This window comes from Gavia stellata, chromosome 8, assembly GCF_030936135.1.
Source record: "Gavia stellata isolate bGavSte3 chromosome 8, bGavSte3.hap2, whole genome shotgun sequence".
Taxonomy (NCBI): domain Eukaryota; kingdom Metazoa; phylum Chordata; class Aves; order Gaviiformes; family Gaviidae; genus Gavia; species Gavia stellata.
Genome location: NC_082601.1, coordinates 11159813 through 11177463, shown reverse-complemented (window position 1 = coordinate 11177463; position 17651 = coordinate 11159813). Strand labels below are relative to the sequence as shown.

At 40.4% G+C, this 17651-nt stretch overlaps 1 protein-coding gene across 2 annotated transcripts; it reads left to right on the top strand.

The window, feature by feature from the left end:
- The first annotated feature begins 5 nt into the window (after positions 1–5).
- C8H2orf76 (chromosome 8 C2orf76 homolog) lies at positions 6–10890 on the top strand. 2 transcript variants are annotated; one of them, XM_059820653.1, is made up of 6 exons: positions 6–29; positions 1809–1961; positions 3687–3737; positions 7370–7407; positions 7546–7627; positions 10698–10890. In XM_059820653.1, exons 2-6 carry the CDS (start codon positions 1829–1831, stop codon positions 10772–10774), a joined length of 381 nt encoding a protein of 126 aa, XP_059676636.1. In that variant the 5' UTR covers positions 6–29; positions 1809–1828; the 3' UTR covers positions 10775–10890. The 2 variants fall into 2 exon arrangements, with proteins under 2 accessions (XP_059676636.1, XP_059676635.1); XM_059820652.1 differs by lacking the exon at positions 6–29 and adding an exon at positions 597–698.
- The last annotated feature ends 6761 nt before the right edge of the window (positions 10891–17651 follow it).

Here is a 17651-nt window from a genome sequence, read left to right as displayed (position 1 = left end):
GAAGTGTCGGCTGGGGAGTCGGTAGTAAGGTCGAGGGCCACTAACGGTCCCTTCGGGTGGGGCGGGGGCGGTCTGAGGGCTGAGGGGAGGGCGCTCGGTTTTGGGGAGATGTGCTGGGGCGGGCGGCGCTCCGCTGCGGGCCTTGGTGCTGCTGCCGGCAGGCAGGAGCCGGGCAGGTCCGGGGGAGGTTCCTCCTCACAAGAGATACTGACCATCAGCCTCTCTGCTCCGGGCAGCGCCCTGAGGAGAATCTGCCATGTTGCCCCTGAGTGAGGCGCTGGGTAGCACCTGGTCCCAGCCCTAGGTGGGATCAGTCTGCTGGGTCTGTCCAGTAAATGTGAAAATCGTCCATTTCTAACCGTTTGTGCTCCCCGGTCTGTATTCCTACAATGTTCTTCCACGCTGCTCAGGAGAAAGTGAATTGAACGCTGTCCCCTTTCTTTACTCTGCACTGTGCCCTCCAGATCTCAAGCCCATGTGGAATAGCATCAAGAAAACATCTGTCTTTGCTGTTTAATACAAATTTAGTTGTTTTCAGGTGTAGAGGAGTATGCTTTTCTAGACTGTCATCGTTTATTTGTGTATCACAGCTTATTTACCGTGAAAATGGAATTAGAGCTCTGTGAATTATTAACCAAGGGGATGTAAAAACAAGTTGCGTTGTGATGTGGAAGGTCTGTGTCCCCATTCTGCAGAAGGTATTTGAAGAAAATATTGCTGGTTTACTTTGCCAGGATGCAGCTAGGACAAATGTAGCGAGGACTGGGAGGTACCTGGATACCTGCATGATGGTGGGGCACTTAAATAATTTCCCCTCATGACAGAAAAGGCAAAAAAACCCGCATAACACTCCTCCCCCCCCAAGGGATGAATAGGCAAGAGAATCCCTTGTGGGACTGGAAGTGGTGATTGAAACGGCTGCTAAGGGATAGGAGATGCAGAGGTCGTGCTGTTCCTCTGGCTGCTGTGGCAGCAGTTAGACTGCAGTCTTTGTTCATTGCTGCAGCAGCCACAGCAGTTTAGTGTGTGACCAGAAAGCAAGGTTGTTGAGGAATACCCAGCACCAGCAATAGAGAAGATTGTCGGAGTAGGAAATAGCTTGTTTTCCTTTGGCGAGAAAGAACCCAACTGAACAACACGTGCGCTCGTTTGAAGAGGGGCTTGGGTTGATAAGGTGATTCTGTTGTAGGTTTTGCTCTCTGTTATAAGCCCTGTAGAGCCATTCTAAAGACTTACTATTATAAATTAAATTAAACCCCTTAATTATGTAGTAGTATACCAGGAGAATTATTTGCATGTGTATGTGGGGGAGGTTTTTCCACTTTCTGTAGGGAGGTGAAAATGAGCATTGTGTAACAGCTTAGGCATTTTTCAGGGTATTATGTTCTCTACGACGTAAGTATATTAAAAAGGTTTTGATTTTGTTCATGTTTGTACATTCTTTTAGAGCACAAGGTTACTCACCCAGTGGGTAAAATTTCAGTCACTTAAAACCCAAATGACATACCTGCATTTATCCATAACATTTTTGTGTGTTTAGTAGGGAGTCCGGTGCTGTAGTACACAGCACAGGTACAAATACTGGATTGTTTGGTGTGCAGTATCAATAATATCCTAGGTAACCCTGTTTGGTTTGAAATCCTGTTACTGCTTCTGTAGAAATAATAGAAGTTAAATCCTGGAAGACATAACACCATTGAATTTCTCACTGTGTTTTAATCTTTGCATGAGGCCCACCTGCACCTTGTTTTCTAGCTGGGCTCATACACAGAGGAAAGGCAATAATTCCTCTCTTTAATGTTTTCCAGGTTATTCAGAATTAATTCTCATGTCAGCAGAACACTCAACCATCACAGTCCGTCTTGTTCGCTCTTTTGAACACCGGAACTTCAGACCTGTGGTATATCATGAAGTTAACTTGGATCAGACAGTGAAGCAGTTCATTACTTTTGTGCAGAAGGGTAAGGAGCAGTTGTTGTATTTATTCACTTCAGTCCCATGTGTTGGTGTCTCTGTACAAGAAAGTGGAGGGGAGCAAATGAATGGGAATTCTGTGGCTTTGGTAGAGATGCCAGATCTGTGTTTACATCCCCTGTGTACTCTCCTCCCTTGGATTAGAGGTCTGGAGTAAATAAGAGCTTCCATGGTCAGTGTGCCATACCTAAATTTGGGATGGCTGCTTCCCCTGCCCAAAGCCCCATGTTTAGTCAAAAAGAGACAAGGGCATTGATGCATTTGGCTCAGCGCCTCAGGCTCCTTGAGTGGTGCTGTCAGGCAGCTATTCATAAATTAACAGGAGTAAATTAATAGAATTTAGAGAGCCTTTGATCCTTAGGAACTACACCAATATGTGGAATGTGGGAACGCAAGTCTGTTTGCTATTTGTGAGACGAGAGGATCTTGAAAAATTGTTTTTGACAATGTGAGGTCTCACTGTGCATGTTTGCTTCTAAGTTTCTGTCTCCATCTTGAGCTTTGTGTTTTAGTAGCCTGGTTGAAAGTGACAGTGTATCTAAAAGTTAATTAACGTAGACCAGCCCACACAGGGACTCAGAAGTTAGGGTGTTACCCTAATCGTGCAGGTGTATTTCTCCACACCAAAGTGGAGACATTCAAAGAGTGCAGAATAACATAATTTGATTTTTTTGCATGAAGCCAGCTTAAACAAGTCTCGAACTGTTATAGCTGATAACGTTTGAGCAACTCCTAGGACATTGCCCTGGGCCTTACAGCTGTATTGTGTTTTCAGCAACTTCCATGCCTCTAGACAGTGATAGGCATGGCAAGATCTTAGGGTGCTTTTAGAAAACTACAAGCACTTTTAGAACATATGGTACAGCTGCTGTGATGAAGAATAAAATAAAAAACAATGCTAAGAAATTTGCTTTTGATGTGTACAGCATTGCAACTCGCTGTTATTTGAGACGAGTGTCTCAAATGTGTATTTGAGCTAGTGTCTTGAACATGACTTTCTGGAACCTCATTCCACAGATTGATGGATAGTGCTGTTCCTGGTCCAAAAGGAGCTGTGTTCCTTCCTTTACTGTAATCTGTTTTGAAGGGGAGTTTGAGATAAATTGTTAAACTACTGATGAAATTATGGTTTCAGGTGCCTTGCTGCCAAGCACCCTGCAAGCGGCTGGGCCTCCCAAGGCCCTTGTTAAATGCCTGGGTATCACTGGGAACACTGGCACCAGGGAAAGTGTTACCGTTCTTGCAGTTGCTTATGGGCTGTGTCCTGCGTGTGGCTAAAGAGTTAATTTTCTATAGTTTGGCTTCCTTTTTGTGGCTGGTTTGCATGTCTGTGTTTACTGAACAATTCAGTTAGGAATGACAGTTGTCAGCTGTTTGTTTAAGGTAGAGAGAGATGCTGTGCAAACCATTAACAGGATGTTCCTGGAAGATTTCTAAAGGATCAGACTCCAGTGATCATATCCTAATTGCATTGACTCACTGTCCTCATGGGTTGTTTTGTTCAGAGGGACTTCATGCTCAAATGAAGTTAATAAGATATGGAGTAACTATAGAATCTGAGCCAAGGTATTTGATGCTCAAACAGGTCTCCTGTGTTGTGGTTTTATTTTGATGTAAAGGATGTCCAGGATGCATGCATAAAATAATGGAAAATAAAATACTAGAAATAAAAAGGACAGCTTTGTTTTAACTTGGTGCTTTTATTTTAATAGATGTGCCTTCAAGAACAGGACTTCCTCCTCCTTTCAAAAATTACAAGTATGGTATGTGTTTTTTTTTCTTGTTTTAATTCCTGTAAAATGCAGACATAATATTTTATACCAGTTTCTATACAATTTAGAAGAAAACTGATGTAGAATACTCATGCTGGTGGCAGTGCCTGCCTACATCTGCAACTGTAGCAGTTCTCGTAGCTGGGGTTATGCCACTGGGATCATGTCTACATAACTTGACCATTATTTTGAAGTTCTGTATTAATCTTTGAATTAGGCTGCATACATTATCTGCTAATTGGTACTGATGGGTTTTGGTATTAATTTTTTATTACTTTTATAAGTGCCTTTTAACTCCGTTTTTACTCTAGTGAGCAGCTTGTGATGTCAAACGCTTTGAAATTGTAGTTCTCTATGTACTTATGTATTTCAGTATCTATTTACTAATTGTGAAGTCAGAAAGGATGGTGAAGTGGGAGCTGAAGGCAATAAATGGAAAATGCTTAAGACTTACATACTTAAATAATTTACATGATATAAGAGAGGCAGGGGAACTTTGTTCAAAGTAGATATGAAAGCTCTTAAATACAAGCTGATGGAATGAAATAGCCTGGTGTGACATTTAGGCTGACTTTATTCTCTAATGTAAAGCTATATGTATATTTCCTTTTTGTGAGGATTGGCATGAACATATGCAATTCATCTGTTTGGGACAGAACATACTTTCAAAATAGACTAAATTACTTCCTTTCTTGGAGTTTGTTAACTCGGATGTCAGTAACATATCTTTTCCTAAACTTGGCAATTCTGAAAGTTCCCTTGGAGTTTTGCTGCAAGTGATCCTCTGTCTCCCATGTTCTTGGAGCTGACAAACTCCTTCCTCTACAGTGATTCAAAGAATTGAATGAGGAACCTGCTTAACACATGTGAATGGTAATAAACTCTATTTGCCTATTTAAAAAAAAAAAAAAAAAAAAAAAAAAAAAAAAAAAGCCAAGCATTTATTTCTGTCTTCTTGCTGATGGTGAAACAGATAGTGCAAAATAAAAGCAGAAAAAGAGTTAGAGATTAAGATTTACGATATGTCAGTGGCGAGGACTCGAACGTTACTATTATTTTTAATGTATTACTTAAGGTCTGAAAAACTAGGTAACTTAAGTTTGAATTTGGAGGTGCCGTTCCTCCCCCTGATATCTGTGGCTTTGGCTAGATGAGGGGTCTTATGGAGGACTGCTGCTATCAGTTGTAGTCCTGCTGCTGCCTATCCCTGCTGCTAGTTCTTTCATCACTTACAGCGTCAGTGTAGTTTTTCCCAAGGCATATGTTGTGGCTGAGCACCTGATTGTGCTGTGTGGGACTGAGCATAACGTGGGTGAAAAAAACTTTCAGAACTTTAAAACCTGTTACACCAGTTAAGTGTGTGCCTACTTTTAGTGGGATGGTGCTAGCTGCGTGGAAATTATCACACAGAAAAATCAGAGCCAAGTTCCTCACCTTCCCCTCAGGCTGTGAATCATCTAGGTTCATGTTTTTGGCATCTCTTGTGTGCTCTACTGTCTTTCTTGTATTTTGGTGATGAAAGTGAGACTTCTGCATGAATAGTGCTAGTAAGAGTGAGATTTTTCCCTTTGTTTTGTTTGGCAGTGCCAGAAATCTCAGTTGGACCTAGCTGTCTCTCACCTTGTGCCTGTTTTGGCTTCCTTCTTTCCAGAATCCAGCACCACTTTGTTCTCTCAACATCATATATAATGCTATCACATTTTTCTTCTCGGGTTGGTGCTCTAACTCATATCTCAAAGCTTATGACTTTCATTTTCTCTTCATTTCTTTGTACACATCATTCTTGTCCTTGGTCTAGAACTCTTCTCAGTCAATCTTCTCATCTTCCTATCCTGTCATTGCCATCTTTTCACTGATGATGGCAGCCTGGGTGCCAACTTGTCTCATAAGCTGCTTCTCAATTTTTTTTTTTTCCCCCATGAATGTGGAGCAATATGGTAGATACTTCACAGAATCAGACTCAGAAAGTGATTTCTTATCCTTGTCGCAGAAGATCTATTACCAGAAAAGGAAAGGTAAAAATCTGGGAATATGATTGAGTGGGACTAAATTGGGGTGAAATAGCAAAGGCAATTGAGAGGACATGAGGCTTTTTAGCTAGGATGCGAAGAGACTGTAGTTTCATCTCTGTAACAGAGTTAAGGAAGCCATTTAGTAGCTCAGATAAAGACAGGGTAAACTGCTGGATGCCAGTGATGGCGTTTTGAAGAAGTAAAATTGATACAATAGTTCAGAGAATGACTGGGCAACGACTAGAGAAAAGGGGATGTGACAAAGTAGATGGAGGAGCTTAAAACTAACAGGCATAGGCTGGGTTGTATTTGCTGTGGTAGTTTCATGATTGCAGTATATTTTTGCTGTGATTGCTTGGTCTTTTTGCAATGCTTCTACGCAAGATGGATCTGGGAACTGCAATTTAATATGTGTCTTGCTTCTAATACTGCAATTAGTACAGCATGCTAAGACTGCCTTTTCAGTGACCTCTGCAGTGGGAATATGGAGTAGTTTTGACCTTCTGTAATGTTTTAAATAAAACGTTCAAAATGGGCCAGAGTGGTATGGAAGCAAAATTCTGCATGGGAATGTGATCTCTGTTATTCTGAACGTCTGAATACTTGCTCTCAGTAGTTTGAAAGTTGTTTTAGCGTATATTTAACGTTGTTGCATCCTTCTCTTACCAGACTATTTCAATACTTAGCGTTCAGTTAATGCACAAAACCGAACTAGAACAGAAAATGAACAGGCAAACAGAACTGTTTTTTGCTTCTTTGATGGGAAGGGATTGATGTGTTATTCTGAATTTGTAATTTGTTCAAACACAGAGGCTTTGGAGTTTGGTTTGGTTTTTTTTTTTTTTTTTTAGTGCTGCATGGGCATCTTCTGACTTCCGTTCCCTCTGGATCTTTGCACTCATCTGGTTGCTTTAGTGACCACATTATTTTCCCCCAGTTTTTCCCTTCTGTTAACAAAGCCCTGCCCACACTGCCAGAGGAAAGCGATATTTCTTCTTTTCTATGGCATAATTTCTTAAAGTGCTACACTGCGCAAACATATCAGAGATAAATATTACTGAAGAGGGTATAGCATTAAAAAGGGGAGAGGCTGTATGTGTTCATGGAAAATGGACTTGCTTAACAAAATTTCTACATGGGTGCTTTCTTCATGAGAAGGAAAATTTCAAGGAATGATCTGAAGTGGTCAGGTTACTGTATCTTAATCACTTGCTGCCTATCAACTTCACTGTAGTAGTTGACAGTGCATAAATGCTGTTTGTCCTGCCCCAATTGCATGTGTAAAACCTGTTAGGTTAAAACACCCTAACTGGCATTTAAATTGATGTGTTTTGACTGGGAATTGGGATGGTCATTAGTTAGTTATTGTAATTCAGCCAGCAGACAGAAGCCCAATAGGATGTGATACCTTAATGTTGGATTCACTGGTTTAAGACTGTGGCTGCCAGACTGGGAAATTAAGATGTTTTCTCCTCTTTTAGAGTGAATACACAAAATTGTTAATAAAAGATTTTGAACCTTGCCCCTTTGTTTGTCGCTCCTTCAAGTACAGCTTTCAGCATTACTGGCCTATTAAGCCTTATTTTAGGAAAACATTGTATTTTTTTTCAGATACAATGAAGATTATTCACCAAGCACACAAATCTAAGGTATGGTTATTAGCTGTATTTTTCCCCTTTTACATGTTTTAATGCAGGCAGATCTCTGCACTGTCAAACTAAGACTGGGGCAGAGACAGTCAGTAAATTCTTACTCTTATCTTTGTATTCTGTTTCTCTGATTTGTAGACTGGTGAACTTGTAGTGAGTTTGGACGATGATGACAAACTGATTTTGAAAGAAGACAGTACACTGAAAGCAGCTGGAGTAGGTAGGAGTACATTTGTATTGACTGAAGGTGCTGTACATTGTGGTTGTCATTATCTGATAACTGGCTGATTATGTTTGGATAGCCTGCTGAAAAGTAAATGCTATTCCTGATGCTCTTTACACTACTTGATAATTATTCAGGGAAGAAGGGGGGATAATGTACATTCAAATCATTGGACTGAGGGCAGCAAGTATCTACACTCCAAATGTTCAGAATGCAAATTGTGATTTTTAGAGGGTATGCTTATAATTCTGCTGAGAGCAATTTTAAATGATTGACAGATAGGTTATTAGTACCGTGTCTGCTTAGTCTTATCAGTAACATTTAAACTGATGTTTTGGTTAGAAATGTAAGTGGTGGGACCAGCATGGAATAATGAAATAAGATTAGATTTGTTTAATGTGCAGCATACAGTGCTTGATAGCCAGATTGCTCAGGAAAGCTCAAGCAGTATCATTTAGAGAATGTGCTGAACATAGCAAAGAGTTGAAACTTGACCTGATTTCTCACATTTTGACAGGGGACTACATATAGGGCATGTCTTTTGGTAATAATGTAAAGAAATGTCTGTCATGATAAAATTGATGGTCCCTGGATGTCCTTTGGGCTTCTCATAAGTGTGGCTGAATGACTTTGTGGTAGCAGGGTACTTAAGGGATGTAGTTGCATTCCACCTTGATATGGACATTCGCTCATTTGAATCTGATTTGCCTAGCTGGAATGCATAACTGCCTGCACTCTAAGTGCAGGGGTGTCGCAGAGCCCTCCTGTTCCTGATACCCTCTTATTGCTCCCCAGCTAGTGAATGGGATTTCTTTCTCATAGGTTTCTTGGCTCTTTTGTTCCCTGCCATTTACTTTCTGGTTTTAAGTGACTTGGGACGTCTCTTTAATGTTTTATTCTGGGGTGCACTGCAACTGGCCTCAGTATACCTTTCCTAAAGGTCTTCAGGTGTTCCTGTAATATGAATGATAGTTATTCTCTGTCTGTTTGTACTAAACCAGGAGGAAAAGGAGGAAAAAAAAAAGGAGGATTACTGGCACTCAAGTCTTACAGATTTGTAATTTAGTTAGCAGAAGGTTCATTTAAGCATGATTTTTATCTACCTGAGGCATAAGAGGCGTTAGTTCAGGAGAGGGACTGATGACCGTGACAAATGTTGAATTAGAAGTGACATTGTCCAAAGCTGCCTTCTTTCAAAAAGGTGTTGATAAATATTAGTATATATTATCCATCTTTGAAACTAGGTTTGTAGCTACAACAGTGAAGCAGTTGGATGTCATCTCAAAAAAGGTGTCAAAACATCAGAGTAAATGTTACAGTGAAAGGAAATCGGAATAGACTAGCCTGTTCTGTGTCTCTGTACAAAGAGAGGGGTGGCTTATGCAGGGCAGAAAACAGTTTAAAGCTGCTTTTTATTTTTTTCAGAATAACTAACAGCAGTTAGTCATTAGTATGTAGTAGGTATTTGTGATAGAAAAGAAAAACTCTTTGCAAAATGCAGTGTGCCATTATACTGTTTTTAATTTTTATGTTACAGTGTATCTTGATATAGAATTAGGTAAGTCAGGAGTGGGGTCTTTGTAGTAAAATCCCTCCTTCTTCAACAAGAAGTGGAAAAGAGTAAACGAAGGAAGTGAAGTATGATAGCATACACCACTAGTCCTCATTTTGTACAGTTTAATTTAAATCAGTAAGAAGATTTGAAATCTCCTATTGACATACTACGTTTTTCCAATATCTAGCCTGGACAAGATTTACTAGAATAGAACAGAGAATTGCAGTTAGAAAATCTGGGAAATTCTGAGACACGCAGAACTTTTTCTAAGCTGCAGTTGATTGCCCTTGGCACTTTACAGGGTTGGGCTAGAGAGTTATAAATTATGAGGACATTAGATAAGTATCCTCAGGAAAGCCTCTGTGGTAGTGATTATTATTACAGCTATTATCTAGTCAGCAAAGTTAATGCTTGATTGTTTTTTTTAAAAGCAGAGTGTATATTAATAAAGTGTTCAGTATTCATTGCAAACAGTCCTGTCTGTTTTCTAGTTGAGATTCTAAAACCCCTTCTGCTCTTTTTTTTACAAGACAGGCAGACTTCATTAACTTCAGGTTTAATTTAAAAAACAAATGTGGAACTTATTGGCTCAGCACCTTAAAGAATTCCATGTTTAATAATTGTGAAGGCTTTCCATCAGATTTGTCTCTATTCTGAATTAGTAATGTTGCTGACTTACTGTTTTAGAAGAGGAAGTCCTTGACCTACTGGTTTGAAAGAATTGTGACTGCTCTGAACCTTTGTGGGTCCTTTAGCTCTGCCATATCCCCTGTGAATAATTAGAGGTATTTGAAGGTATTGCTGGAGAAGCCAATTTGTGTCTTTCACTTTGCATATTGTTGAAGCCTCATGAATAAATCATCAGGAGGGCAAAAAATTAACTTCTTCAGACACATATTTTGATGGGTCATGAGGGAGAATGTAAAGTGATCTGTAAAATATTCTACTGATCCTCAAAGTACTAAATTATTATACCTACAGGCTAATTTAATGGAAAAAATAGTTTCTTTTTCCCTTTCTTAACAGAAAAATGCACAAAAAAAGAGAAAATCATACTTCATTATTTTTCTAACAATTGAAGGTGTTAGAAATGAAATAATTTAATTTGCTGAATGCTTATACAAACAATTCTGAAGGCTGTGTTAAATCTTGAGGTGTCTTGTGTACATGTTTACTTCTATATATTCAGGTTCTTGTGGTTTTTGGTTTTTTTTAAACAAGGTTAAACAAAGTCTTTAATACTTGAATCTTTTTTGAAAAAATATGAGGGGGTGAAGAAAAATGTGTGGTGATTTATAATTGTCTTTGACCAAAAAGTTGCCAATTGTTTTCTAAGATTCTAAATCTTTAGTGCCCAATCTTTAGTGGGCATGGTGGTGTTGGGTTGATGGTTGGACTTGATGATCTTACAGGTCTTTTCCAACCTCAATGATTCTGTGATTCTGTAAATAGCTGGCTGTTGGGTTGTTCAGTTACTGGTGTGCTAAATATTTAATTTTTCATTCGTTCTAGCAAATGAGACCGAATTGGCATTCTTCTGTGAGGAAGATTACAGAAACTACAAAGCTAATCCTGTTTCGGCCTGGTGAAGATCCCAAGAGATTATTTTGTTTTCCCATACATGTTGTAAATTTTCCTTATTTTGCTTAATGAGATTCTTCTTAAAGATCAATAAATCCTAGAGGATTGCTTTGCAAACAGTGCAATTCCCTTCCTATAGAAATTAATTTCTGTCAATATGCTAAGACTGAGAGAAGGAAAACTGGGGGAAATAAATGACTTTTTTTCTTTCTCGCATTTCTTTTTCCTTTGCTTGCCTCTTACGATGCAGGCAGTGCAATCTCTGACCTGTGGCACATGTTCTTGGTGTGATCCTACAGCAGATGTCAGCTACATATGGAGATCATACAATGCACAGTAAGATCCCATCACAGTACTAAGTTCTAATGAAAATGGAAACGTTTTATGACCAAATCACTGCGTATTTTAGAGAGCTTGAGAAGAGAATCTCTGTTTCAAGTCATACCTTTACTTCTCTCATTTTATGTTTGGTCTCTTTTGTTTAAATGGTGCAGACTGGCAAGTGTTTCATGATCTTCATTGGTGAATGCTTTCCTTTATACTCTCTTCCAGCCCTCTTTAGCATGCTGAAAGGGACAAATGACTGTTGGGAGGCTTTTGTGTTCAAGGACTAGCTTGCCTGTTTCTAGCTTTACTTCATGGAGACACCCTCATGTACAAAGTAGCAATCTGAGTTCTGGTGTGACATCAGTGTGCATAAGTAGAAATCGGGCATTTTTCCAAATGGAGTGAAGTTCATGGTTTCAGTTTAAGAATAAAACCTGATTGATTGCTTTTTTGCGAGGTGAGGCCCAGTCTGCAAGCCACATGTCTTCAAGACTGGAATCGATTCTTTCCTGCTTTCCAAGAGCCAAATACTGTGTTGCTGTATGTTAGTTCTTGGTAACTCCAGGGTTTCCTACTACATTAACCAAATCAAGAATAAGAAAAAACAATCATGCATTCAATAAAGTACCTTTAGATAGACACTGCTTATGAAACTGCTTTTTAGGGTTTACCAAGATGGGACACTGTGCTTTAAGCCTCTCTTCACTGAAACAGAAGTGATGCTGGCTTTCTGCCTTAGCAGGCTTTTTGGGCATAGGCTCTGCTAAAAGTCACATGAGACCTCATGTGCAATTGCTTTAGACCCACACATCTACCCTCAGCTCTGGGTGAGAGCTGACAACACCATTTCCACTAGAGACTTTCCAGAGAAGTAAGCTTACCGTTTCCTAGAGCTTTAATAATTTTTTTTTTATTGACATGTGATAGTGAAAGCAGATGTGTGATTTGCAAAGTATCTAAACAAAAGTTCTCTTTACTCTAGATGTAAAGCCAAAGAAACCTCTATGTATTGTTCCCACCTCATTTTCTTCATCCCTCCTGACAACTCTCTCCGGTTTAGCCTGGTTTCGGTAGCTGGTGTTACTCACCAACAGCTTTGCTTCAGAGCTTTATACTCTTGTGAAAGTAGTCTACAACGTTGTCATCCATGATGAAAAGGGTGGTTGTATCTTTATTCTGTAAGGAGGAGTCCTGTGTCACTGAAGTCACCTGTGTTCTCTTGGGATTTAGATGCTGTTATGCATGCTTTGATGAATTTGTGAGGAGAACTTACCACTTGCCTCCTCTTCCTGTCCAGGACACCTTTCTGTTGCTGGTACCTGCTTCCCAAACATGGGCCCATATCTCAGCTACCTTCTTACACAGTCTGTCATGTTTGCCAGATTAATCTGGCTAACACGGATTTGTACCTGTCTTGACAGACAGTTTAAACTAATGCATTGCACTTCAGGGTACACCAGCTTTGTTCAGCCAAATTTACAATAATGAAGGTAACTTTCTAAGAAGTAGATGGCATACTGGAGAGATCAATGTTTCAGACTGTCCTACCAAGGCATCTAGATGATGTCCAGCAGCACACTTAGGCTCTCAGACTGAGCAAACACTATCATTCTCTTCCTCCTGTTCTGGAGATTTGAATTTGGTCTCCAGCACTTTCAGACAGATTTGGATTGGTTTTTGTGATCTCTTTTCTCTGAGGCAATTGTGTTTGAAAAAGTCACCAGATTTTAACAATTGTCTTTTCTGCGCTGGTACAGTTACAAATGTTCAGTGCCCCATTGAGTGTGGCACAGTGAAAGTGCAATTCTACAGCATCAACAAGAAAACGGTAAATGTTTTAATGCAAATATTCAAGAATGATGTGTCTGGCACTCCGGATTAGCTTCTCTTTCCAAGGCAAGAGTTAAACTACTGCTTTGTGAGCTCTGTTCGTTCTGGCAATGGCACTTCATTGGCAGCTTTCTGTAGCAGCACAGTAAAGCCTTTTGTAATGCTCTCAATGACCACACTTGTAAACTGGGTTCTTCCTGAAGTGTTTTTCTACTGTGTTTTTTTTCATTGGACCTTCAATAATGCTTTTTTCAAATAAACCCCACAAAACCATAGATGATAACTGAAAACTTGTTTAGATAGATGCTGTTCCAACATTTTTCAGTGGGATGTGGTATAGTCTTGTATAAAAGTAGGTTTGATTCCAGGGCCATTGAGTACTGAATGAAATCTGTGAACACTGGCTAATATATTACTAAAGACTGAAATGTCTTTGTCCATGTTGTTATGAAATCCTCTTTCTATTGAAGGAAACCACCTACAGAGTTGGTACCATGGTTTCTTATCCTGGCAGAGGCCATGAACTGCATCGGTTTACAATTACTGTTAGTCAAAGGTGGCTTCTCCATAATGTGTAGTGGGGTAAATCATATAGCTTTGCTAGTGTTCTTAAATACTGTGGGATTAATAAGGATTTGTCTTTTAGTATGATGTCCTTGGAGCCTTTCACTAGCCTTTCTTTTAAACAAAAATAACAGCATCCGGAGTGGACACTGAAATAAGATGCAACTTTTCCTGGGTTACTGCCCTGTAGCAGGGAAAGGCAGTTAAACTGGAAGGGGGGGGGGGGGGGTGTGGGGCTTGGGTGTTTCTTGGAGAAAGAAAATCACTTCAGAGAGACTGGAGTTTTTGTTAGGAGATGTGGGAGAATAGCTACTAAAGGAGAAGAGAGGAAATTAGGAAAGGAATTACCATGAAGAGGAAGAAGAGGTAATAGTGTAACTGAATAAGCACACAAAATCTTGACCGTACACCATTCTTGGCACAGAAATACTGGAGTAGTGCTGCTTTTTATACACTAAAGGTATGAAAATGGTGCATTTTAATAATTTTTGGAATTGAACTCATAAACTGCTGGAATAGGCATCTTGTTTTTTCTGGCTGTGTCATGTTGTATTTTCTGCACGCAGCAGTTTTTGTGTATTTTTTCTGTCCAGAGGTAGTTATGTTGTCTCTTGAAGAAGCAAGAGCTAAGAAAACTGCTGACATGCATAGCTGAGTTAAATGTTGACAGTTACCAATGGCATAAAGGAGTCCTCAAAGATCTGATATGCACCACTGTTAAAGTTAGGAAACTGCTTTATCAGATGTAAACATTCTGTCTCAGAGGTGATCCAGAGATAAGTTGTAAGCTGTGGCATTTCTCTTTCACTCCCTGGGAGTATTCAGTGCATCCCCTGACAGATCATTTACTTAAAAAAGAGCTTGCAAGTAACAGTCCAAGAGTTACCACAGCCATGACAGGACATCCGTGGGTCCTGTCCTTGCTAGCTAATAGCCACAGAAATCCTGAGTGTCCAGAGATCGAGAGTGAGAAAACAGAACATGCGATACTCATTCTTGGTCTCAAATGACTGATAGGATCCTGGCATCAGAGGGACTGCAGCCAGCTGGAGGCATTAAAATGCTTAAGGCAAGGGCACACTTTGGCTTACTGAACAGTTTGAACTGAGCTCAGTCTTGCTGGTTGGCACGCGATCGTCCTTCCCTGACTTTTTCGAAGACTACTTGGCACAGATTTGCAAATGACTAATGAAGCAAGCAATGATGCCCATAAGACAATTTTACTACTTTTCATATTACCAGGACATCATTGACTTTTTCCTACTGCTTACTTTCCTATTGAGTTAAACAGACACACCTTTGCATGTTTTCCCTGCCACTTCCCCTTGCTTCTCGCTGCCACCTTTGCTGATTTGTAGTGCTTTAATGGTTAGGTTTACACCTCATCTGATATGCAACAGCAGCGTTTCCTGTGGCAGTGAATGTACATCTTTTTTTGTATTCATGAAGAAATATGCTTTGAAATAAAGAGAAGACGCTTTCTACACTGTTGCTAATAGTGCACAACAAAGGATCCTTTGTTGCTTTACAGGAGAACTCGCACAGGACAGCACTGTCCACTGGTCAGTGGAAACAAAAATGTTTTCATCATAACGCTTTGTATCTTGGAAGGAAACAAGAGAAGTTACATCCGGAATGCAAAAAAAATGCAGCGAAAAGCTGAGACCTATTGCCATGAACTGTCTTTGTCTGCAGAGAAAGCCACCAGATGTCAGCACAGCCTGTTTTTTCATTCTCCAGAACCTGTGTAAGCCAAGAAATATGTAATGTTTATGAAAAGTGCTTATCTGTGAATTGGTTTAGCCTGCAAAGTCTGTATTAGGGTTCTGGTGATGAAAGCTGAATCCTTCCTTGCAGAAAGTATTTCTTTTTATATTAAAATCAAAAAGCGGCAAATTGAACTGGTATCCGTGTTTAAATTCCTCTTGTTAGAGAGCATCCTTTGCAGAGCCAGTTCCAGCATATCTAAATCTTTGCATGCTGTGAGGAGGCATTTGCAGAACATTCATTTGAAGAACTGTCTGGAAAAGATCAGTGTTAATTTGCTGAGGTTTTGTAAAGTAGACTTTAAGTATGCCTTTTTTTTTTAAACACAAGGAAAACCACCCAGAACAAACACATGCAAAGCAGAGCAAAACATTTTCAGCAACACAGCTTAAACACACAATAAATGTGTCCTCCATGCTTCTGACCCTAAGCTCCTACTATATCTTCCTTGTAGTGCAAAGGCTGAGGAGAACCTGGCACTGCACTGTCTGGGCCACGCTTTCTGAGCTGTGATGAGCTGAGATGGGTTATGCGTTTTGGAGCTCAAACCCAAGCACTGTGCACAGCTTTATGCTGTCAGTGATTGAAGTGTGCATAGATGCTGCCTGGTTAAAAGGGTAAATTTGAATTGTTGCACAGAGACAAGGCGCGACGGAGCTTTCTGCTGAGATTCTTGTCACTTTTCTTGCAGCTGCTCGCAGATGCCAGGGAGACTATCGGAAAGAGGGAAGTTAAGTGTCAGGTAGAGCCTGGGTGACCTAAATTCTTCCTTCCGTTTTGGGCTGCTGCTTCAGTTCCTTTCTTCTAGCCTCGTAGCACTGGTGTCATGCTAGGCGTTTACCACAGCTTGCTGTGTATGAGACCAGTTTATTGATTCCGAACTATCACTGTAACTCTCACACACTGTTCACAATCTGTAGGTGATGCATGGGAGGTTGCAGCTGTGCAGTCTTGTGCTGTCTGCAGGGGAAGACTACTCATGCATGGGTGCAGCCGGCATGGTGGTGCATGGTTGTCTGGGAGGTGTTATTCTCGTTTCTCTTCCTTCTGCACAGCGCCGTTCTGCTTCGCTGCAGACCGGGACCTCCTCTTGAAGCATGACATGCCTGGCAGATAGCTGAGAGGACAGCTGGGTGTTTGGGCTGGTGATGCAGTGGGGGAGAGGATGGGACGTAGAGCTTTCATCTTCCTGTAGATATGATATTTTTGATGAGATATGGATTGTACCTTTTGTTTGCTAGCATCCTCTTTCTGATAGCAATAGATTCTTTCCTTTGTAGTGGGCCAAAAGCAGCTACCCAGAAGAGTGTGAGTTTCAATTGGTAGTGAATACATTCAAGAGCTCAGTATGACAGATTAATATAAGAATTTACTTTTTTATGTACATTTCTGCTCTCTGGCAGGTGACTCAGTGTTGTGTACCAGGAATGTCAGCAAGTACTGTAAGAACTGCTGCTGTCTGCTTTTATTCCACATCTTGGGAAGGTTTAATTCTGCTTTCTAACCTGAAGCCTGGGGAATGTATTCTTTAAGGCCAGCTTGGGAAGCCCCTTTTCTTCAGTGAGCTGAGATTTTTAAAATGGAAGGTGTGGTATCGGTCTGTTTTTCACACTACTTTGAGGTCACACCTTTGGCTCTATGCATGTATTTGTGTCCATCCAACTGCAGGACATCAGTTGGTTTTAGAGTCAAAGCAGCAATCTAGAAAGGAAAGCCTTATATCCTAGCAGTTAGTATCATGGCCATTTCTTCACACTACTCCCCTGCCCCATCCCCCCAAATCACATAAACCTGGTTTTGCAGAAAGCAGACTTGAATCTTGCACAGTACCTTTGTTTTCTAGAGTGCTGAATGAGACAGCTACTTAAACGCAGACATCTGATTGTAGATAGGCAGTAGGCTGGCATGCTGCCGCAGCAGCTGGAGCTCACTAATTCCAGATCAGATACGGGAAACAGATAACAAGAGTAACTAACCAGGTGAACACCAGATGTAGTGGATCCTCCAGTGCTGAGGTTTCTAAATTTAAAGCAGATTATCCTTCTAGGAGGACTGCAGTAGTGCCACTTTAAGACTTTGAAAGGTTCCTGTAATACTATGGCTTGTAATACGTGATCTTCCCGACTGGCCGCACGCACCAGTTATTTTTAGTCTTTGATTATGAATGTCCTGCGCAGGCTCTGCTAACAACTGTCCCTAATCATAGATGGTATCTTTCTGCTGTGTATTGCACGCTCAACTTTAAAATACGCATGGTTCTGACTTGCACTAAAAAACCTTGTGCAGAAATTCTGCAAAACTGATGCTGCTTATTAAGGCACAATAAACAGATAAAAGAAAACTGTCCTAGTGTAACAAATCTCATTCTTCAAACCTGAGGCACAGGCGGCAGATCCT

Bases quoted from the DNA above. Each gene is read 5' to 3' on its own strand.
- C8H2orf76 (XM_059820653.1), top strand. From the start codon at position 1,829: ATGTCAGCAGAACACTCAACCATCACAGTCCGTCTTGTTCGCTCTTTT. The intron at 1,962-3,686 runs GTAAGGAGCAGT...TTATTTTAATAG, and splicing joins CATTACTTTTGTGCAGAAGG to ATGTGCCTTCAAGAACAGGA. The intron at 7,408-7,545 runs GTATGGTTATTA...TCTGATTTGTAG, and splicing joins ACCAAGCACACAAATCTAAG to ACTGGTGAACTTGTAGTGAG.